Here is a 23,033-nt window from a genome sequence, read left to right as displayed (position 1 = left end):
GGGGGGTCTTTGATCGGGCCCACTGCTGACCGTCTGTCCGGGGACATGTCCGCTGTTGTTGCAGTGGTCGGACGGACAAGACCGTCTTGACTTTATGAAAGCGAAGAACAAACCTCACAAGCATCGTAGGAAATATTAATACAGTTTTTGCACTTTTGGAGTTCGACACTTTTGCATCAGTCTGCCGCCACCAGGCAATGGGTTCGCGGAGCCTTATTATCTGGTCGTCGATCAGCTGATCAGCCGTGATCCCAAACACTGATCTCAGATCCCGTTGGTATTTGGTCCAGTATTTTGATCCAGCGACGCTGAGCTGTTATCTGCATTTGTGGCCAGTGTCTGTTCCGGATAACAGAAGGACAAATGACAAATGACGAAGACGCCGGAGCAGCGTTTCTTCTCCATCAGCATCACAGTGGAGGGAGGCTCTGTCCACACGACCTGGCATCTGTCTTCATACCCGCGCAATAACCCTAAAGTCGGACATCTGAGGCCAACAACACGTTTGTTCTGACCGGTTCGACTGAATGAGCCTCGGCGGCTGTCACAGGATGCTCCTCTGCATATTTATGAGGTGCAACATCAGACCGGTTCAAGTGTCATGTGGCACACTTTCCAAGGGGCCAAAACATCCATGTTCTCTCCACTTGATATCTAACAAACACCATGAACAGAATACTGGTCCAGTCCACCACAGCTCACAGTTTTCAAATAGTATTTTATAGTAAACATTTATAATCTGGGCCCTGGTTGCTTTTTCTGATGGATTTTTTTCTCTTCATAGCTTAAAAACATAAATTGAATAGAAACAGATATTGCATGTAAAAATATATATATATTTATCAGACAAAGATTGTTACAAAGAATCACACGAGCATGGAAAAGGGATTCAGGTCAGTGAATGCATCACAGCAGAACACTGACACAAATGCCACTGGTGAGAAACTGATGCAGTAAGAATGAAATCTTAAAGCTGCACAACAATCTGCTCCAAGTATTAAATAATATGTCATTTATCATAATGTACAATTTGAAGAAATATAACGGGCTGGTGAGCACATTTTCTTCTCCGTGTTTTCACCACCTCCATCATGACATACAACAACAAACATGGTAAACTGTCACACGTCAAACTGTTTTAAAGTGTAAAATATAAACTATTTATTTTAATACAGGGAATTAAAGGCTTGACAGTGAACAGCTTCAAAATGCTACAAACATGTCACTGCATCGATAAAACTGATCCAATAAATAAGACAATATCGCATTCTGAAAATGGCCTTTCTGCATAAACACTACCTCCCTCTGATAATTCAGATATATGCTGATAACACTTTTGTCTGAAGTGTTTTTTAATGGAGTGTTTTTGCATAGTGATTATACCACTTTTACTCAAGTTAGGAGTTAGCATGAGTTAGCATGTCGTCCAACACTGTTGTTGAGGATGGAGGTAGTGAAAACCTTCAGACATGTCTGATGAGTTTGTATGCGACACCAGAAACAAGTTTGCAGACATATACAGGAGTCCCATTCATGTTTTTCCTCACCCAGCAAGCACCAAAATTGGTGCAAATTGTAAGTATATTCAAATTAAATAAAAGATCATGAAAACTACAAATATTTACATTCTACAGTATTTGAGGCAGTTTCTTCTGTACAATTCATAAAAAAAAAACAAGAGACAGTTATGAAGAATTTCCTGTGAAGAGCAAAGGGTAAGTCCGTCTTCAAAAGTTGCTCTTGTTAGTCATTTAAGTAAGAGGCTGATGTGAGAATCAAAGTCACTCTGAAAATCTCGAGCAGTTTATTGTGTTTGAGATCTGGAGTCAGGTGAAGAGGCAAGGCAGGAAATGACAAAGTTGTTTGACGGCTCCTCTCTGGGCGTCTGCCGGCATCCGACGTCCCCTGTGTCCGTATAAGTGATGTCCAGGTCTGGCGGATCTTCCACCGCCGCTGCTGCTGCTGCTGCTGCTGCTGTCGCCGCCTCTGAGATATTGTTACAGCAGGAGCATACCTGGAAAACACAGACAGGTAAAAGAGGCATTTGAGTAAGGAGGCTAGACGTTTGCATTTGAGAAAAAGAAAAATGTATTAAAAAAACGTTGGGGTGCACAGCTTTAACTTTGGATGTTTTTTAAGAGCAATCTCAGGACCGATAAAACACATGGATATCAAGTTAGAATTAAAACACATGAACTAATTTTTTTTATACATAAAAAATGTGTAAGAGGCACATTGTACACATATCCATGAACATATCCTAAAAACCTAAATGAGCACACAAAAAAAATCGGACAATCTGACATTCTCAGATTCCACTGATTTGAACTTGACCATGAATATTGTCGTCATACCTTGATGTCTATGGCTTTGGGCAGACCTCCCTTCTTGATCCAGGGGTGGACGGCAAGCAGCTCCTTCTTCTGCTCCTCTGAGAAGTGTGGCTGGCTCTTCTGCAGCAGCCGCAGCTTCTCTCGGTCCTCTCTGAGCACACTCTCGATGTCACTGCAGAACCAAGCACACAAGCGCAGCGACATTCAATGGCACCGCTTAAGATAAATCAGAGGAAAATCGTGCACTGCTGATAATCATCTATGTACAGTTATCTACAGTCAGTGCCGCTCAGTGTCCAGCTTCTCTTAGCTATGGATTGTGCAAATAAAAGGCTGCCATATGGTGGTTGAAAGAAGTCACTACAACCATAGAGTTTCTCTGCTTCTAAGTGAAACCACAACAGAAAATCACTCTTAGTGCCTTTGTGCATGAAAGATAGCACATTGCACCTAGAAGGAAACACAGTTTAACAAATCAAGCTGCTGCCTGAAGAAAGTCAAATTCTAAACTGTGCAACTCAAATTCCAATGAATTAACAGTTCAGCCATCAACCACATTTCTGCAGCTCTCAGACAGGTTTCCTAGTGACAACACTTTGAGATGTGTGCGCAGCCAGCGGGCAGATATAAATGTTTTTTTTTGCCGACTTTAACAAATAGTAAGGCTAAGTAATGAGTGTGTTGTTGTGCTCAGTGTACAGTGAGTTATTTGGGCTTGGTAGTTTCTATGTATGATTTAAAGACAAATGTTATGTAACTTGTTGCTGTAGTTCTGGGTTGATGTTATTTCTGCTTGAAGCTGAATTTTTCATCAACCTGTAGCTGTCAGTTGCCTATAAGTGCATGGCGGGTGAAAAATAAAGGTTTGTTTCTTAGACAAAATAAATCATTGTCCTCCTGGCTGAACACATCTTCCATTGTCTAAAAAGAGGAAACCGGTCTATCACTGAGGAACACTTGTCCTTCCACAACAAGCAGAGGTTTGCTAAACTATCACACAGTGTCTAGAGGGCAACTATTCAACTCCTCATTGGCTACGTGCCCCTGTCCTCCTTCCTACTCACCGCGAGGGCAGCTGATAGGTCTTCATGACCTTGTCATCTGTGTTGGCCATGAGCAGCCACAGCGGGTCCTGAAGTACAGACTTGAGGAAGTCTTCGCCCTGTTCCATCTCCACGGGCCGTCCATCGCTGCCGCTCAAGTGACCCTTGACTTCCCGGCTGTTCTGGGACGAGTCCACACTGCCAAAGTATTTACTGCTGTTGTTGCTTCCTGAGAACACACAGACAGCAGAGTATTACAGGTTTGACCTGTCATAACTTTGTTCTACTGATGTGAGAGGTTGATCTTATCTCGTGAAATCCGCAAGATGCTCAAAGTTAAGTTCACACCTGTTCCGCTGCCGGAGGTCCCACTAGCTGATGCACCACTGGCTGACGTCCTGCTCTTAGATGTCCCGCTGTTGGACGTGCCGCTGGCTGATGTTCCACAACCATTGGACCCTGAGCCCATGGACCCCGAGGTGGCCGAGCCTGTGCCTGAGCAAGAGTCCTCTTGGAGCAGGATGTCCAACATCCCGCTCGATGAGGAGTTGGCGTCGCTGTTGTTCCCATCGCCACGCGAGCTCGCCTGCAAAGATAAAAACAGGAAAACAATGACGTTAAAGAGGAGCTTGACTCCATAACGCCGGCCAACAGACTGCAGAGCTCCCTTCATCATGTGCATCTTTATGAAAACAGTCACGTGCAGTATCAGGAGCTGTGTTGCAGCTTGCCTCTGCACTTTAAGACTCCATTGAGAGTATGTTTCTGCACTGAGCATGTTTCACCCATCACCTGGTACCATTAAGGTTTAGCTTAGTTAGAATAACGACAGTGAACCAGATCCTTCTCCAGCCGATTTAAAAGAGGGAAAATAACTAAATTCAGAAATAAGAGTATGTGAAATATATCTAGGAGTTTTGGGAAAAGATTAATGTCTAACAGTAAATAGTTGCAAACATACAGAGAAAACAATAGCATGTCACCACAGATGCTAAAATAGGACTTAACTGCTGATGTTATGGTGTTCAAGCCTCAGAGGCCCTGCATGCAAAATCAAAGAGTGGATGTACTGTATGTTTGTGCAACGCCTGCTACGATATATAGTTTTGGTTTCACTTGGTGGACATTTTTAAGTAATTCGGTACATTGCTTTTCTAAAGCTCCTCAGTCTCATGCAGATACCCTGTGCAATATGCTTTGTCGAACAGACAAGAGTAGTGCAGACTGTAAATTCAAATCATAAGTCATGGATAGGAAAAGAAGAGAAACATTCACAGATAGAGTTGACACATTTAATCGGGCAGAATGGGAATTGGATACGTGTGTAGTTTTTTTGATGAGTTGCCTACCTCTTTGCTGTAAGCACTCAGCCTAGAGCACACTTTATCCCAAGACAAACGCCCACAGACGCAGGACGTGCCCTCGCAATACAAGGGTCCAGGCGGACCAGGAACATTGAGAGATGGCTAAGGGGATAACAACATCATGTGTTAACACTCTTGGGCACATTACATTTTGAAGAGTCTAGACTGACTTAACTTTGTACATGGCATAGCAATACAACAGCAAAAAAACCACACAAAAAATGCATTTTAACTGAATAATGTGGAGGAATATCTGCGACGATGGCATGATCGATGATTAACATGAGTCTCGGGGGAACCATGCCACCGCCTCCCAACAAGGGGTCCACAAAACCCTCAGTGATAAAGTTCAGCGAGGCATTGACATTTAATCCTGACAGTTTAAGAAGGTAACAGGAATATCACAGGCTTTGGAGGACTTGGGGAGGAAAGGAAAGAGACAGAAGACAGCAAATAAAAAGAGGGTTATTTCCTTGTCTTCCCGCTTCAACTCCCTCACCTTGGTCTGGTTGCCACTTGATCCCTTCTCCCTTTCAGCTGTATTATTCCCTTGTCCTCCAGAGGGCAGCACCGCATTGTCCTGGTGGTCCGCAGACAGCTCCAGCTCCAGAAGGTTGAGCGGCGAGCTGCAGCCAGAATGGAACAGAGGCGGCGATGCCGGACCTTCACCTAACCCAGACTGGGGTGTCGAGGGGCGAGACAGGGTCTCCACGAGGCCCTTTGGGATTTCCGAGGGTGGAGGGAAGTGGAACGATGGGGTCATGCAACCGGCAGGAGGAGCAAAATGGTTCTGGGGGATGAACTGATTCTGAACACCGAAGGAAGGTTGAGCTGTGAAGGTGCCCTGGCCTGGATAGGCAGCCGGAAAGAAAGGCTGTGTTTGGGTGGGGAAGCCCCCAGTCTCTGCGTGGTACATTGGCAGTGGTGGTGGAGGCCCGGGGGCAATTGGAGAGTACATGTAGTTGGGCAGCACTAGAGCCACGATGGGGGTGATGGGGGGGACCATGGGGGCCACGTAGGAAACAGGATGGATGGATGGGGGGTAGGGAGGGGCTTGGGACCCGTGGTTGTCCCCAAAACTTGCAAGAGTGGCTTCCGTGTGGGTCGCTATAGAGCTGGCTCTGGGGTAACCCTGGAGGGGGTAGCCTGGCATCATGGTAGGGTAGGCCATGGGAAAAGTGGACTGTGAGGTCTCAGAGGGAGACCAGGAGGTCGGGTTGAGTCCATGGTTTAGAAGAGGTGGCCGCAGCTGTTGTTGTCTGTGATGGGACCCTGTGCTGTCCGAGGACTCGGTCTGCTTCATTCGCTTCAACTTGGTCTTCTTATTCCGCGTGCCTCGCCGTGTGATGGGCTTTGCGGCCTGTCCAGCCTGCTTGTAAGATCGAGCAGCGGGTGCGGCTAGAGGGTGAAAAAGAAAAAAAAGAAAATTAAATTAACATGTCGCATCCAAAATGATTAAAACAGATTGAAGCAATGCCCCAAGTTATAATAAACCAGAATTATCCTTCTTATATGATGTGTCAGTGTGGTGATCACTAGTACCGTCGCTGGTGGTCTGTTCTCTTTGGCGCTCCAGGTACTGAGAGCAGTTTTCTTTGAGCGTTGTGAGTTTACGAAGCTGACGCAGGAAGGACTGCTCCTCCTTCTGCGTATGGGCTGCCAAAACCTGCTTGGTTAACCCCAGTTTCTTGTAGGCCTCCCTCTCCTGACTGGGAGGAGAAACATCACGAGGAGGAGCCCCAGTGTTCTGGCAGGATTCTGCCGTCTCTGTTCCTGGTACATCCTCTATGATCTCTGTGTGGATGACAGTGGAGAAACAATCTTAAAATATGGTAAAGCAATGAAAGTTTTTATGAAATACAACATTTGCAGTGACAACGACAAAAAGCAACGTTGAACAAGCACTGTAGAGGCTCGTGACTGCAAAATTATGGCACATGTAGTATAACTGATGTTATCCACATGTCACTCCATCACTGAGCTACCCGACTTAAACTTTCTTTCTGTTTTTCATTGTCAAAAAGCATAAATAACACAATGTGCAGGTTGTGCCAGTTGTGAAAAACATTAATATATCAAATATTCCAAAGGAGTGAATTACGTATTATAGACACCGTTCATCAGAGTGGTCACTGAGTGCTTGTGGCATCATGTTATCCAATGAGTAATGAGTACTCAGATGTGGACCTGTAGTACTGCAATGAACCCCCGCAAATGAAAGCTTGGATTTTGATTATTATCGGTTTTCTCATTCTGTCTCACTAGGATGCAAAATACAGAATTTTCTGTCATTCCTGTGAACATGGTCAGTTGAGAAAATCTTCAAGGCCTAACAACAATGAGACAAACGCAGGGCTAGATTATCACAGGTAGCTTCGTTACGGCCTGCAACTTGAACAATCTTTTTTTTGGTCAGGGAGCTCTTCAAACTGACGGACAAGTTAAACCAAATGATTGGTTATTTTGGATTGCACCCAGTAACCCTGCAAACGTTTCTGCGCATTGATCAGAACTGAAAGACGCACACAGAGACACACACACACACACACAGAGAGACAGACAAACAGCCACACACACACACAAAGTTGCTTTTACAGTGCTGTGAAAAACCATTTGCCCCATTCACAATTTCTTCTATTACTTAATATTTGTCACACTGAGTATTTTCAGATCATAGAAATGTTACATTACTAGATAAAGGGATCAAACATTAAAACAAGCACCAGATACATGAAAACCTACCCCTCTGGGTGGAAGCCTAACATAAATAGCTAAAGAGGATGTTAACTCTGGTTTCCTTTGTCTTTCAAGTACATTATGTCTGAAGATCTGATACCTCAGTATGATAAATATGCAATAATAGATGACATCATTCTTGAGGCAAATACTTTTTCCACAGCACTGTACCTGACTCCGGTTGAGGCTTCTTGTCCCCAACATGCACTATGGTGCTACTGTAGCTACACTGGCTGGTTATGGACACCACACTTTCTGGTTTGTTAGGTACAGGTAGGGGCAGCGAGGTGCCGACTACTGCAGTGGCCGCGTCACTGGACTTTTTGTCTTGATCATCCAAAGTGGAACTCGCAGACTGATCCTTCAACAAGGCTGGTTCTGCCAAAGAGAACAGAGAAGAAGAGGTACTGACAAGGTACTGCCATTGTAGAGTCTGAGAGAGTGTGAAGGACTTAAAAGGCCACAGCTTTGTATGATGAAGTGACAATAAGTGTCTTGTATCTTTTCAAGGTATTAACTGAAGCGGTGCCACACCTTCAGACAACTCCATGTTGTTGGATCCCTTCGGTCTGTCCTCATCCGAGTTAGAGGACGTGGTGTTAGAAGACGACTGGCACTTCCTCTTCATGGTAATGGGAACGTTACAGCCCTCCAGGTACCTACAGGAATCATAACAATACACTATGAATTAGTTATCAGCAATTGTAAAAGAAAAAAAGTGGTGAAATATTTGGGGGTGGACTTTTCTGTTCAGGTTAGATTTGATGGGAGAAAATCCCATACTACCAATTGATTCTGATAGAACCAGAGAAATGCCTTTAGTAAGTGTCTGGATGTCTGATCAAAAATTGATTGACAACGTGCCAACTTCTTTCAATATCATAAATTATCCGAAGATAGTTTGCATGCAGAGATGCATTTCTTTTTTATCATCTGAGTTATACACCTTTGTGTAATACTCTTTTTATCATTACCATTATTACTACTAGTCATCTGCGGACAATTGTAGGCTCCTGAGGTGGGACTGAAGATATGACTGGGCTGTGGAAGGGATGCATTTTTGTCGCAATTAGTTTGCTAGGGCCTGCGTTTCCCATGCTTAACAAACCTATAACATTTAAGCATTCAAGGCTGGATACACATTGTGTCCATTACAGGATAATCCAGGATCATATTTACTACTCCTAAAAATCATATCAACTACGTACCTCATGACACTGTCCAAACAGCTGATCTGCTGGTAGGAGTGGACAATCTGATCATTGACGTTCAGCTCCTCCTGGAAAGTTGACTGACTCTCTTCTATAGAAGACCAAGCCTCCTTACAGTTGAGAGGGGCGGCCGAGTCTTTGGGCCGCACGACCGCTGGGCTTTTCTGTACAGACTCTACTGGGGAGAGGCCAGCAGTTAGGAGGCGAGTGCGGGATGGGGTTACTTGCACAACAAATAAGACATTCCTCCAACATCTGAGTCACAAAAGACATGTCCGCTATCTATCGTTAACATACACCTCAATAATTTGCACACATATGCAGGCAGTTATCAGCCAGACTTACTGCCATTGCTTTTCTTGTTTTCTGGTTTGGTCGTCTGCAGCTCCTGGCTCTTCTGAAGGTGGATACCCTTACAGATTTCCTGAAAAGTTCGCTGAGAAATCGAGACACAAGACTCTGTAGTCAGCACAACTTCTGCAAAAGAAACTCCACTCTGTTGTATCAAATTTAAAATATGATGTTCAACTGACATGTTATTTATTCAAAAAAGTCCAGTACTATAAAACCAACGATCAACGTCAGAGTTATTGTGAAAAGTAAATGCACATAAATGGAAGTAACTGGGGTTACTCACAGGCCTGGCTTTGCTGCTCAGCTCCTCCTCCTCCCGCAGCATTTTGCTCTTGTTCACGCTCTCACCAGTTGAGGAAATTCCCAGCAGGTGGTCATTGCTGTTCAGACTACCATAGCCACTGGACCCACTGTTATGAACCGGCTAATCACAGATAAAGAGAGGGAAGAGGGGGATTAAAAAGGAACAGATAGAGAATTTTTAATCACAAAACAGAGGAGATGTAGAGCTGCCTAGATTAATCATAGTGTGGCTTTATCTTTTTCGTTAGATTCTTGGGACTGAAAGTCGTTTGCTCTTCCAACCTGCTCCATTGGTAATTGATTTTTTATTTTATTTTACACTTAATTTGATTTGTCTTTTGAAAGAAAGATGTTGCTCTTATCCCTCAGCTGTGTCATCGCTGCTATATTCTAGGATTAATCACGTATTCAATATCCTGCCTTTTATAATCCATACTTTACATCCCACATTACTTTAATGTCTTATCCTTCCTCACCTGTAGCAGGAGGCGGTGGATCTGCTCTGTAATCTCCTGGATTTCAGAGTCCATGGTCTTCGTCTCGCCCACAGAGGAGACGGGAGCCACGAAAACATCTTCATTCACAGGGCCCCTGTCAGACAACAACAAACATCAGTCTGAGAAGATCCATCAAAGCGCTCTGAAGTTTCCTCATCTCGTGGATCACAGGTATGTCACACTACGAATCCACTTTGACATTAAAAGACTAATACTCACATGCGGACTTTGTGTCTCCCAATGACAAATGAGACTTTGCGGCTCCAGGGGTTGACAAAACTGGACCAACTGGTGTCTAGGATGATGTATTCTCCGTTTCGTGCACAGAACCGGATTGATGAGTGGTCAAATGGCTGCCCTGCAAACTGAAGGACTGCACACAAAGGTCAAAAAACATAGTTAGAACAGTGTGTGGACAAATTTCCTGTGGAGACATAGGAAATGCTTTCTAGCTATCTTTTGTAATTCTATATGGACCCACTCTTTCTGTGAATGGCCAGCATGAGCGGTCTGTCATTGGGATGCAGGTGGAGGAGGACTGATGTGCCAATCAGGTCCTGGGGAAGGTACCCAAGGAGAGGAACGGCCCTGATGCCAACAAAACACATATCGTCTCAGTTAGATAGATAGCAATGGTACAAACCATGGCTCAGCAGTAAAAGCACCTCCGCAATGGCTTACCGCTCATCCACATCCTGGAACACACAACTCGGAGTGTGTGTAGTGGTGAAGATCCGCTTGTCTGTTGGAATTCTGGGTGCTTTAAGGACAGGAAAATTTGTAAATCATTGTGCTGATTTAAAGCAAAATTTTTAATTAAAATTATAAACATTTTCCACAGATCCTGAGTATACTAGTCATTTTGCAGTATTTATTTAACTGTGTCTGGAAACATCCATTAAACAAAATGATATGTTATATTAAATGACATTCTATGGAGTATGACAAAAAAAAGGCAGTCAGGTACTTACCATCATAACCAGAGAGAACCCTCTCAGCCAGGAGGAGGCAGCAGAACTGGTCTTCAGCATGGAATGTGTCTTGAACCTTCATCAGATAGGGCGTCATACGGAACGGATAGTACTGCATGTCGCCCTGACATTCTTTACCCCCGCTGTAAGTTATACAGAAGAAGAGCTCAATCAAACCAAATCAAAGGGTCTATACCATTCAGAAATACTCTCAAGCTAAGTTTATGGACTTTTCAATTTCAAGACTCTGAACACATGGTGCTCTCCTGGCGATTTTTCCATCCCTGTGTACAGTTAATGAGAGTAAATGAATGTCGATGTGTGTCTTCATTATGAAATGTCTGCTCTTGTGTCGAGGTTTTAAGTGACTTCTAGGATTAGATTTAAGGTTTTTAACAACAAGAAAAAGAAGTCGACTCAACTTGTAAAAAATACAATAAGGTGTGTGTGTGTGTGTGTGTGTGTGTGTGTGTGTGTGTGTGTGTGTGTGTGTGTATGTATGTGTGTGTGTGTGTGTGTGTGTGTGTGCGTGTGTGCTAATGCAGGTTTATATTTAAAACACTTGCCTGGAAAAAGCATTTAATTAAAGTCTACATGCTTATGACGTCACAAACTAATTGAGAAGCATCTAGAGTGGAAACAAAGTCTGAATAAAAACACGAGCAGGTACGAGCAGCAGATGGCCCGAATGTGTATGTGACCCAACATCCACTCACCCGATACGACAGAAGAAGGATTTCTCCTGCATGCTGTCAGGCGGGGATGACTCTGACAAGGGAGGAAAAGGAAAAGTTTGAATTTAAAAAGGTATCATTATCCAACCGGGGGTCTCGGCTCCTGCAGGCGATCAAGCCTATATTACCATTCCATCGAAAAACATGATGTGGTGGCGCAGCTCTATTTCCAGACATATGAGGAACAAATCACAACAGGAACAGTGCAGCTCTGGATGTAATGATAACTGAGGCAGCAGTTAAAGCAACAAATCAATCCTGCCATTATCAGCGAAACTGGAGAGGATATGATTAACTCTCTGAGCTATGAAACAAAGGCATCATTTGTGCATTCAGGTTCTTCCTGGGGAGAGTGAATTTCCTATTTTGGCTTTGGCATCTGACACAGCTCAGTCATTGCTATTCAGCTTAGTTGAGAGGGACAAATGGTGCTTGATCAGTTTTATGAATGAGGTCGGGGTCGCCTGCACGTCTTGACAACAGGCCGTGACATATGTCTATTCAGAGGTTTTTGTGGTGCAGATGTTACCTGTGCTATCTGACATTCGTCACATACAGTATTTAATCGCTTTGCTTCTCCATATTGTCAATGATATTTCTGTCTGTCTCTGTTTTTACTTGTCCTAGTCCCTTTCTTGTACAGATAAATTTGTGGCATTGTTCCATACAAATTAAAAAAAGACTTGGCTTGTTATTCTAATAACAATAAAGACCAAATGTGCCCTCAGTGGGATTTCTGGTACCTGCTCCGGTGCACACGCTCCACGAGGGCAGCCGGTAAGGCGTGGTGAAGCTGTAGAACACGCTGACATCCTGCGGTGTCAGGAACTCCACAAACTTGGTGTTTTTGAACACTTCTCTTTTGCAGTTGAGGATGGAGGCAGCCTGATCAGAGATGTAGACGATCCTTCCTGTGATAAGAGACACTGCCACTGCAAAAATGTCCTGTGGAACACACAAATCTGAAACTTAAAGAACGCAGTAGATTTATGTATATTCGTTCAAATAATCAAATAAATCTGACAAAACAATCAATGAATTTTTTGAAAGCAGGCGTGCATTTACAGTTGCTGTTGTCCCAGCATTCATTGTTATAGGCAAATATAAAGAACTTAAATATCATTTTTGTAAATAATTCAGCTACTTACATTGTTTTTGAGGGTGTATTCAGAGGTAATGCTGTCAATTTCCTCTATCGTATAAGAAGACACGTCCACGCCTGAGGGTTGACTGTCATTGATCATCAGAAGCTGGTAATATTCCTCATTTGCTGCAAAAGCCGATACAAGTACTTGTCAAAGTCGGATCAATACATACAGACAATATGTGTAGACACGCTATATATACAGATCAGCCTTACCTTCCACCTGTTTGACACAGCGCAGCGCATACTTGAGCGTGTTTAATGTAGAGGACTTGTTATTGTTTTTCTTCTCAGCAGGAAGGTGACGCTTCAGCTCCTTCAGGGTTTTAAGCAGCTCCTTCTGTGTCTTGGCTTTGGCGGACTCCTGACTACTGCAAGTTCAACATCACACACAGCAGCAAGTCAATACAAAGTAATGGTCCCGCCAAAAATATTACACAAAGAAAAACAGTAGATGATTCCTGAATGATTTCTTTTTAAGCTTCCCTGGTGGTCATCTAAAAATTAGACTTTTATACTGTGAGGTGATGCACGTACCTGCAGCCACTGGTTGACGGGTTGTCCTGCTCTGAGCTCAGGAGACTGAAGGCATTTGAACTGCTGGGAGGAGATGGACTGTGGGAGTTAGAGCTGTGGGAGAGAAACAAAGGAGAGAAAAAGATTTCAAATATCACCTCAATGAGACAAATAACAGAGCGGGAGACAGACACAAGAGATTCCAACAGTAGAGGTACAGCAGAAAATTTTGCTCTAATTATCCAATGTCTCAGTTGTTAAACGCGTCTCCTTCCCACCTCACTGAGACGCTGTGCATGAGATACCTAAGGATAATAAAAAGGGTGTACTGAGCTTTACAATATGGGGTTTGTTAAGGTGAGCTGAAAAGAGACCAGCTGATTTCTGCCTTTGTCGGGGTGAATGGGGGAACAGTGTGCAGGCAGCTTCGCTTCTCATTTAGGGAGCCAGACAATGAAAGAAATCAGGCCACATTCACTTTCACACACATTATGTCAGAGCGGCCGTCAGCGTCTTGCTCTGGGACAACTGCATGTGCAATGTGGACGGGAGGAATCGGGGATCGTACCAGAGACATTATGGTCAGTGGACGACCCGCTCAACCTGAGCCACAGTGAGTCCGAGACATTGACTCAGTTACAACACAGGTTTCTATGAATAACCTGCTTACCTGTCTAAGAATAGACGACACCTTCACAAAGAGCCTCTCCGAGCTCAAGCAGGAGTCTAATTTGATCAAATCAAGTCTTCAGCACTCAGGACTGCGACAGTTGGTGTTAGACTCAACGTGTGTTAGTGTGAGGCTCAGAAACACTTCATCAAAGGTTAATCTGTGGCGGTAATATTTTGTTTTTGTTTTGTGTATTTCAGTCCACATCAGCAATTTCCACACAAAACTCTGATACAAAACAAAAAAGCAATAAGGTAACACAAAATATATAAAGAAAAAAATATGCCCTCTGAATTGTAGGTGATGATGTACAGTATATTGACTGCACAGGGCGGGAGCCAGCCACCTAAGGTTGGCAGGACCCATCAAAGGTACAAGAGAGAGGAAGAGAACGAATAAGGTTGGGAAAAATAACTGTCATCATGTCATCGTCATTGTGACTACAATCTTTTGTGCCTTTTATTCCCAGGTCAAAGCAAATTGAGGATTTTTTTTTGCCCTGGACCACACTCAGGCCTAAGAGAAGAATTTGGTCCAGCTTCCCAGAAATCTTCACTGACACGCTAGCGCATAGAGGGAATGTCTATCTATCTATCAATACCATCCACCTCTCTATGGCTGCATATCAAATTTAATTGAATTCATCGGCAGCACATAGGTACCTTACTTTTCACACATCTACGTGAATAAGTTGCCAAATATAAACTCACATGTATGCAAAGAAAACCTTAAATTTAGTTTTAAATAATAGCTGTGCAACAATTTTGCTGAGCATTCCCAACGAATTATCGACAACACTGGTGAGTGAACAATGACCCACAGTCAGAGGAATCCGAAGGTTGCCATGAAATCAGTAACAAAAAAGACTCTTAAATCTGCCCATAGTTTCAGCCAATTTAATTCACCACCTTGAACTGCGTATACATGGGAGCTGGACTCCTACAAAAAGTCCCCTGGACTGTTTGAGAATGTAGTCCACTCTATTAGCCAACAAGCTTAACTAAAGACTATTAACAGTTGTCGGAGACACAGATTCGTCCATTCGCTACAAGTTATAACCTGCTTACCTGGCTAAGAATAGAAAACACCTTTACTTTAATAGCCTCTCCAAGCTCAAGCAGGCCTCTGATTCCATCAAACAATGCCACCGATATCCAAAAGAGCAACAGCTGGTTTTAACCTGGACTCACGGATCATGTACTAGTGTTCAGTAGGATCATTTGCAAAGTTGCAGTAAGTCTGTCAGTAGTGGACGCAGGTTACAGAAGGATTTTTTGTTTTAGTTTCTCTTCTCATGGTGAAGATCAGGGCAAGGTGGCCTCGTTCAAGACGAAACTTTCCATTGATGGCCAGCGTCAACATTTGACTTCTTACTGCATCAGGTGTATGTTAGGCTATCCCATTACTCTGTGGAGATGTGAATAACACAGTGAAACAGCTGCATATTAATAAGGCAAAGAGAAGCTCCAGTGGGCTGAACATCTGGTGTGTTTTTCCATTCTGTATGACAACTATATATGAAACATAGAGACATTTACTACTCAATAGTCTCTTCATTGAAAACATTATGTGACACATTCACCAAGGCGTTGGTCGCTTTGTCCAATCTAGCCTTTCACTTCACATCAGTGCATAGCGATGCTTTTTTTTTCTGTGTATGTGAGCCACTGCATTAGCCTACAAGCTTATCGGTGCACTAAGACACCAAATCAGCAGCTGTAATCGGACACTGACCTTTCGGAAACAGCACGTTGCTATAAATAACAGGATTAAATGACTTATTGTAGACAAAACATTTGCAAATAGCATCTGCAGGCACAACCAGGCACCTCATTTCAGTTTATAAGATACATCTGTACAATGCGATGTTCGGCTTTTGTGCATGTGGTCTATCGTGTGAGGAGAGTGGGAGACAAAGAAGTGGTTGAAGTTATCGTCAGCAGACGAGGGAGGGAGCTGGTGCGTGTGAGACTGATGAAGACACTGACAGGAAGAGGGAGTGGTTAACAAAGAGGTTGTGAGGTACGGGAGGCACAGCTGGGAGTGAGAGAAAAAAGAATGTGAAAGCACGAAACTCTGCTGGCTCCGCCCAGAATGAACAGAGACAAACAGTGGCAATGATAAGGAGCTAGAGAGTGTGACTCAACTCATTGGAACAAGCCTCCAGCCTCCTAGATGACACAAATCCAGTCTTCCTACTGGGAACAAAAGTCTTTTCCCTTTTTTCTCTTTTCCACTGCGTACTCTGGCTGTCCCCTGGGCAGACCACATTGTGTCAATAACTATTTTTGGTCATGTTGCATTCGTGTCCAGACAATTTTTGGGCATTTACGAAATGTTTTGTCCTTGTGATTCAACTTAAATCAACTTAAAAACAATAAATCAAGCGCACCTTCTCCCCTTCACACACCACGGACATGAGAACCTGCGACTTACATCTGCAATCACATGGTCCCCATTCATAAGGTCTAGAAGAATGTATTAGATATGATTGTAATATGGAAACTAAATAACCTTGATGGGGATATCAGATTTCGAACATATCGCACAGCTCTATTTGTTGATCAACTGATCGATTAATCAATAAGTTGTGTCAGCTTTAGACCAATTAAGGAAATATAGTTTAGTGCTTTGATGGATGAAAGCCATCATTGTGTGTCCTCGATTGGCAGTCATTTAGAGCTACTTAATTTAAAAATTCGAATCAATCTCCATTCACATTTTTAGTTTGAGGGAGGAAACTCTCACAGTCAGAGAAAACTGACAGAAGGGGATCCACTCATGTTTCAAGTGCACTTCCTGGCCAAGAGTTTGATGGCCATCACTGAAGCCTTGGCTTCACTCAGACATTTGTCAACTCTGACAAACACAACTTACCTCTTGTTGCTCTCTGAAGATTCCAGCAGTGCCGAGTCTTTGCTGTTGCTGGAGCTGCCCATCGACTGGTGGCCGTGGCTCTCGTTGCCGTGGCTTTCGTTGCCATGTGATTCGGTCCCACTCCCACTAGACCCGCTGCTCTTCATCTCCACGTCCTCCTCTGGAAGCGAGCGGGAGCGGGTGCTCTTGCGATGTTTGTGTGGCGAGGCAGGAGGGTCCTGGCCGCTGCTGTCGCTGCCCTCTGAGGGGAGGCCAAGGTCAGTCCCGCCTTGGCTGTAGCCTCCCATCCGGTGCAGCTGTGCTATCGAGCTGCACCCCGATGCCCCCCTTGGCATGGAGCTGCAGGAGGTGGATGCTCTGCACCCCAAGGCTCCATCCTGGTCCTCCAGAATTGGGAAGTGAATGTCTGAATCTTCAGACATCAGGAAATGTGCCGTCCTGGGCTGGTTCCAGGTCAGTTGGCTGAATGATGAAAGAACGCAATCAGCCGATTGTCACAAGGGTACTGCTGCAGATAACGGGAGGAAGCGGATTGATCTGTTCGGAGAGGGACGTTTTACATGTTAGTACCAATCATACATTGCAATTTATTTAAAAAGTTGTAAGTCTAGTCAAGTATTTTATGCCACAATAACATGAAATTAAATCAGTGGTCACTTGTAATTAATTTAGTCAAAACACTGGAAACGTGATACAAGGATGTAATCATTAATTTGCATGTACAAACACAAACATGAAGTTCAGAGAGATAAATGAAAGTGGCACCAGTCAAGTGTCTTTTTGTTTGGTACAGTATCAGAGAATATTCTGCAGAGCGCTGCAGGTGCTTCTCTGATGTACAATAAAAAAGGTTCACTGGGACACAGTTTGGCCTTTAGGAACAGCAGGTCTGTCCCATCTGAACCTTCCAACCCTTTTCAAGGATCATCCACCGTGGAACACATGAAACAGTAGACGGTATTTATCTGAATGACACCACAGGCTGGTAGCCAACAGCTAGCCCTGCTGTCTGTGGCCTCAAGTGGCCGAGTGGGTTTAATACACACTGGCCTGGTCGAGTGTAGTCTCACACATGAATGCAAAAATTCAGCAGAATGAGAACGAGATGCCGTGCAGACACTGTCTAGTTAGACCACCCAATGTTGGGCACATATTTCAGAAGAAATTTCCCTGTGTCAGATTATTTTTGGAGCATCAACGGTGACGTGTTTAAACTGGAAAGTAACCACTCCTCCATCAGAGGAGGGAACTTTCAACAGATCATCTACGGAAAAAGACATTACAGCACAACCGTAAACAAAATGGAAGACAGTTTAAAAATACCCGTGACTAATGACTCAATGACAAACTAGACTTAAGGAACAATGGAAGCAATTCAGAGACAGTCTGAAGATTTCTGAAGTGGCAAGAACATAACAAATTGTGAGTTACATGTACTGAAAAGTGAATGACCAAATGGTTGAGATGAAAAGGTAATATTCACTGCTAGTCCATAATAATACCGAACTGTGGTAATTTTACCTTATGTTTACATTTTGATTCAAGGGAAACTTGACGTTTAGGGCACAGAGAACAAAAAAAACATAATCCATCCAATATCTTTGTGTGTTTATCTAGAGTAACCCTCTTAGTCTTAAGTGCCCATGCCTCAATGGCCGCGTCATTGACAGCAAACACGGTGGACTGGTTGAAATGTTACAAAGTCCACAAAACAACTGCAAAATGCAATATTTGCACAAAGAGACTCACACAGCAGAGCAACAATGGGCTCACCTACAGGAAACATCAAGTACACTGAACATACCAAATATGACTGTAGATAAAAGATGGACGACATTACAGCTCCCTCAAAGTGAAGCGAAAACATCTGGATCGCCACCTTGTGGCTGGCTGCAGTATAGGTCAAAAACCATGCCTTACTTCAAGAGGACGGCCTCCTTCCCTCACTCCCGACAATTATCGTCATGATTTTGAACCTTCGTGGCAAAGTGACTACAGTTAAGTAGGTCCATTGATGATTATCTCATCTGGTGGCGAGTTCACAATTATGCAATTCTGCTTATCCCTGACTTGCTGCAAACTGTAGGGTTCACCGTCCCTGCTGCTGTGTGAATTGGGTCAGTGTGTGCTGACAAAACGTTCGACCCCACAGTGAGTAAATTTGATGCGGCAACAAGTTGTGACTTAGTCTGTCACAAGACTGCATTACTTGTGACCTCCTGGTGAGGTCATAAATGTCCATTCTACATCTGAAGTAGAGGTTACTGCTGAGGCATATCCAAAATTTGTGATTTGTCTCTTTTTTTAACCTTTCATTAACTGAATCTAATTCATGGTGGTGGGTATACTGTACTATGCACAGTCTCACACCATTTCAACCATGATAACATCCAAATATCATCTAAACTCCAAATAGACTAATTTAGGACACATGGACACGTGTAAATGTCAGGGCGTGATGCCCTGTCAAAGTGCACAGTGGCTGGCAGCAGGTGAATGAAGCTGTTACATCTAACAATGAAGTGGACGCGTCAAAGTGCAGGTGGCTAACAAGGAAGATGAGAAAAAACAAGATCACAAGTTATGTACGTGTTGCTCTACCTGGGCCCTTTCAGTCATTTTAATGCAATCAAATGATCATTCTGGGCTCCTGGGAACATGATGCTCACTTCCCCTTGTTGAAAGAAATGGATCGATCCATTCAGACAGGGCTTTTATCCATTGAAGTTAAGGTTGTAAACAAGGTTTGAAATCAAATTTGATTGTATTTGTTCAAGTTCTTGCGTCTATAGCCACCACTGAAATGGTCAACACTGCCAGTGATCCTCATCTGTCTCATCACTATTTTCAAAAGCTGTTGCTGAAGGAATTGTAATGTCATGAGGCTTGCCATTCACATAATTCTAAACAGAATATTTACTAATTCAGAACTGAAAAATAGATATATTAACTTTTCAATGTTGCAGATATAATTTGCTCTGATAATATTTTTTCACCTGAAATCATCTTACACAACCATGCAGCAGTGGCTGCAGTGGGGAGGCATTCATTTACTTACATACGTTTATGAATGAATGGATTAAGACAGTGCAACACTGCAGGATTACTTGCAGCTACTGCAACATAACCCCAAAACAACTGGCTCCTGGGCCAGGAGAGGTTCTGTTTGCTACATACAGGTGTAGTCAGAGCTGAGTGAACATTGAACTGCACAAACTGCAACAATGGCTTTAAAAACACAGACTGCTGCTGGATATCAAATCTCAATACCAACAGTTAACACTGATAGCTTCAGATATTTTTTGGTTTTGTTAATTTCATCTTTGTCTTGACATTTTCTGGTGTAAATTAATTAATTTACACCAGAAAATGTCAAGTTATATTTAAGTTACAGCACCACTGTTGTTTTATATTTCAATATACTTATTTTTAACTATACAGTTTTTAATATCTAATGTCATTGTTGAATGAGGGAGCATACACATACGTGTGTTATATTATTGTAATGTGATGTAGATATTATAGATTTTGTATGATCATGACACTATTTATTATGCGTCTAACTTAACGAATGTCGTTTAGATAATGAAGTGTAATGACCATTTATAAATAGAAAAGCCAAACCAGGTGAATAAGCCTATAGGCTAGAAATCCTATATGCAACACGTCTGTATGATGTTATGATGACCTGTTACAGTGGGTTTTTTGCATCGTCCCTGACAAATAAACAAATAAATAAAAACAATCCCATTATAATGAATGGGATCATGCTTCCAAGAGGCAGAGTTTCCCCTTTATGTAACCACTGTTTTCTTCATAGCCAACACACAATTACGAACACTGCCCGGACTCGAGCAACAGGAGCATGATGATGACAGGTTGTCTGCTGCAGTGGGATGTTTATGTAAGTGGGAGTCTTCATGTGACAGCGGCACCCGGCGACGGGGGAGAAGCCCGTCTACACTGCACCATACGCGACTCTGAACTCCACCGTGATCTCGGTCGAGTCGGTCAGTTCTTACCGCACGACGCGTTCACTCGCTGATTACATAGCACAAGTTCCACGGAGCGCAGGTCTGACGGACGCACGCGCGCCCCCGCTGCCATGTGCGCATGCATGAGCCGCTGTAGTCTACTGACCGTGACTGACCCACCCACTGACACAGTTATGCAACTTTCACGATACGCGCTCGCACAGCATGTTTACGTGGACCCTGAGCGCGGCTCGTTAACTGTGTTGTTATCTATATATTTTTTTTTCATTTTAAACATTTGACAAACACGCAGCAACACGGACACAGCGCGACACAGCTCACACAAAGTTAAAAACAAACAAACAAACAAAAAAACGCTACTAACCTCTCAAGAGTCAGCGTCTGCACTGATGCCGGTTGTGTGAGATAAATCCGTGTCAGTGGCGGTGTCTGTGGTTGAGGCTGTCGACGGTCCTTGGCTGTTCCTGCACGCCGCTCTCTGTCGGTCGAGTTTCCGCACACACCGCTCGACTCCTGCTCTGGGTCTCCAGCGGATCCGGTGACCTCATTCCGAGCTCCGCGCCGAGCCCCTCCTCTTTCGAGGCGCCTATTGGTGCAGAGATCACTCCGTCACTGCGTCACAGTGATCTGAGCCAATGCACGCGTGGGGCGGCGACGACGACAGCCGGTCCGCGCTGCGATTGGTCTGCGGTGCTGTCGGTCTTTTTACATAAGGTTGTCGCCGCTTTCACGTGGAAACCGGCGTGTGCGGGCCGAGAGCAAATCACTCTGTCGCAGCAGCTGCCGGTGAATGAAGCGCTGCAGCTGGTTGGCTACGAGCGGCTCCGCACGGCCGACTGTTATCTAATTATACAAGTGTGTGTGTTTGGCCAATGTGGGTGAACCGCTGGGTGTGTGCAGTCATTCACACACTGCACGCTGCGTCTAAGTTCCTCGACTCTCGTAAAAATGTGATGTTACACAAGGCGTCGCTTCAGACTGTTATTTAATATGTCATCGGGCCCTTACATAAAATTCAGCGCAGCGTTGCAGTGAAGTTAGTTTTGTTTCTGCAACTGCGTTGCGTCTAATTAAACATATAAAATTATTTAAAAAAATACCTTTTGCATGTGTTATTTGATTTTCTCTATTTTCCCCTAGACAAAAAATCCATGTTGTTACCATGTTCTTCACATTACTGGTAACTGATTGCACATACTGCAAGATCACCCACTATTAATATTTCATGTTCTTATTCTCTATGTTTTGCAATTCGTATATTTTTTACATTTGTATATTGTATGTACTGTTTATTTTGTAAGGTGTGTTATGTGGTACCTGCTGCTCTAACAGTATCTATCTATCTATCTATCTATCTATCAACCTCTCTGTCTATCTATCTGTCTATCTGTCTGTCTATCTATCTATGTATCTATCTATCTATCTATCTATCTATATATCTATAACGTCTTATCAATGTTCTGTTTAAGTGGAAAGGTCTATATTAAAGTATAAACAGCAGTTTTGGTTTATTAATTGGTCAATGACAGACACGAACAAGAAATATCATACAGGCTACATACAAACACAAAAGGCTCACCTGTCTCAATAACAACCGTTTTCTCATCATTACTGATTGTTGGGGATGGTGTTGGTGAATTGTTCTTCAGGAGTCTAAACTCCCCCTAGTGGCTGGGTTTGGTTTGGACCCATGTCATGTCAGCTGCTGGTCAGACACTTATCAGTGGTGATTTACTGACATGCCTTTGCTGACAAAAGCTTTGGTAACTGATGCCAAACAAAGCCAACGCTCATTACTCCAATAACCCAGTCTTGGCAGAAGATTCTGAAATCTTCTGCCAAGCCTGAGAAATACTTCTCAGTGAAGTTGCTGCTACTGCACATCAGGCCTATTTTTGCCAGTTTGCTCTAAAATCAGTCAAAATTTAATTTAGTGGCTTCCCTGAGCCTGTCAGAATTTTTGAAACAACACTATGCTATCAGCTTTTACCAAAAATGTATACAGCAATTTAGGAAGACTTCAGGTCTATCGATTGATTTGTAAAATGCATATTAAAAGATCAGTAGTCAGTAGTAAAAACACTTGTAAATGCTGACCTTCTATAACTAACACCTGTGTGTGACAATTCTGCATCGTTGACCAACACTGGTTCATGAAATAAACTCAGTGCATTGGAAATTAAATTAGCAAATATCTTTCTTTCTACCTTCAATGCTTCCCTCTGTGCTTTTTCAAAATCCACTAATCCTGTACAGAGTCATGAGACTCTGAACCAGCTTGCAGT

The 23,033-nt window shown here is 43.4% G+C and overlaps 1 protein-coding gene across 4 annotated transcripts; it reads right to left on the bottom strand.

The window, feature by feature from the left end:
- Window positions 1-815: 815 nt before the first annotated feature.
- On the bottom strand, window positions 816-21,283 carry per2 (period circadian clock 2). 4 transcript variants are annotated; one of them, XM_035635113.2, is made up of 24 exons: window positions 21,113-21,283; window positions 16,754-17,290; window positions 13,228-13,320; window positions 12,907-13,061; window positions 12,695-12,816; window positions 12,290-12,491; window positions 11,529-11,580; window positions 10,813-10,955; window positions 10,523-10,601; window positions 10,323-10,429; window positions 10,061-10,214; window positions 9,821-9,935; window positions 9,325-9,465; window positions 9,033-9,123; window positions 8,685-8,865; window positions 8,011-8,135; window positions 7,648-7,854; window positions 6,283-6,534; window positions 5,240-6,138; window positions 4,726-4,842; window positions 3,725-3,962; window positions 3,398-3,605; window positions 2,355-2,505; window positions 816-2,014 (listed from the first exon to the last, which is right to left on the bottom strand). In XM_035635113.2, the coding sequence occupies exons 2-24, from the start codon at window positions 17,173-17,175 to the stop codon at window positions 1,805-1,807; spliced, it is 4,464 nt and encodes a 1,487-aa protein (XP_035491006.2). In that variant the 5' UTR covers window positions 17,176-17,290; window positions 21,113-21,283; the 3' UTR covers window positions 816-1,804. The 4 variants fall into 4 exon arrangements, with proteins under 4 accessions (XP_035491006.2, XP_035491009.2, XP_035491007.2 ...); XM_035635116.2 differs by having other exon boundaries at window positions 8,685-8,862; XM_035635114.2 differs by having other exon boundaries at window positions 16,754-17,215.
- Between the last annotated feature and the right edge of the window lie 1,750 nt (window positions 21,284-23,033).

Source organism: Scophthalmus maximus, chromosome 5 (assembly GCF_022379125.1).
Source record: "Scophthalmus maximus strain ysfricsl-2021 chromosome 5, ASM2237912v1, whole genome shotgun sequence".
Taxonomy (NCBI): Eukaryota; Metazoa; Chordata; class Actinopteri; order Pleuronectiformes; family Scophthalmidae; genus Scophthalmus; species Scophthalmus maximus.
The sequence above is the reverse complement of the archived record's forward strand: the minus strand, read 5'-3'. Positions and strand labels throughout refer to the sequence as shown.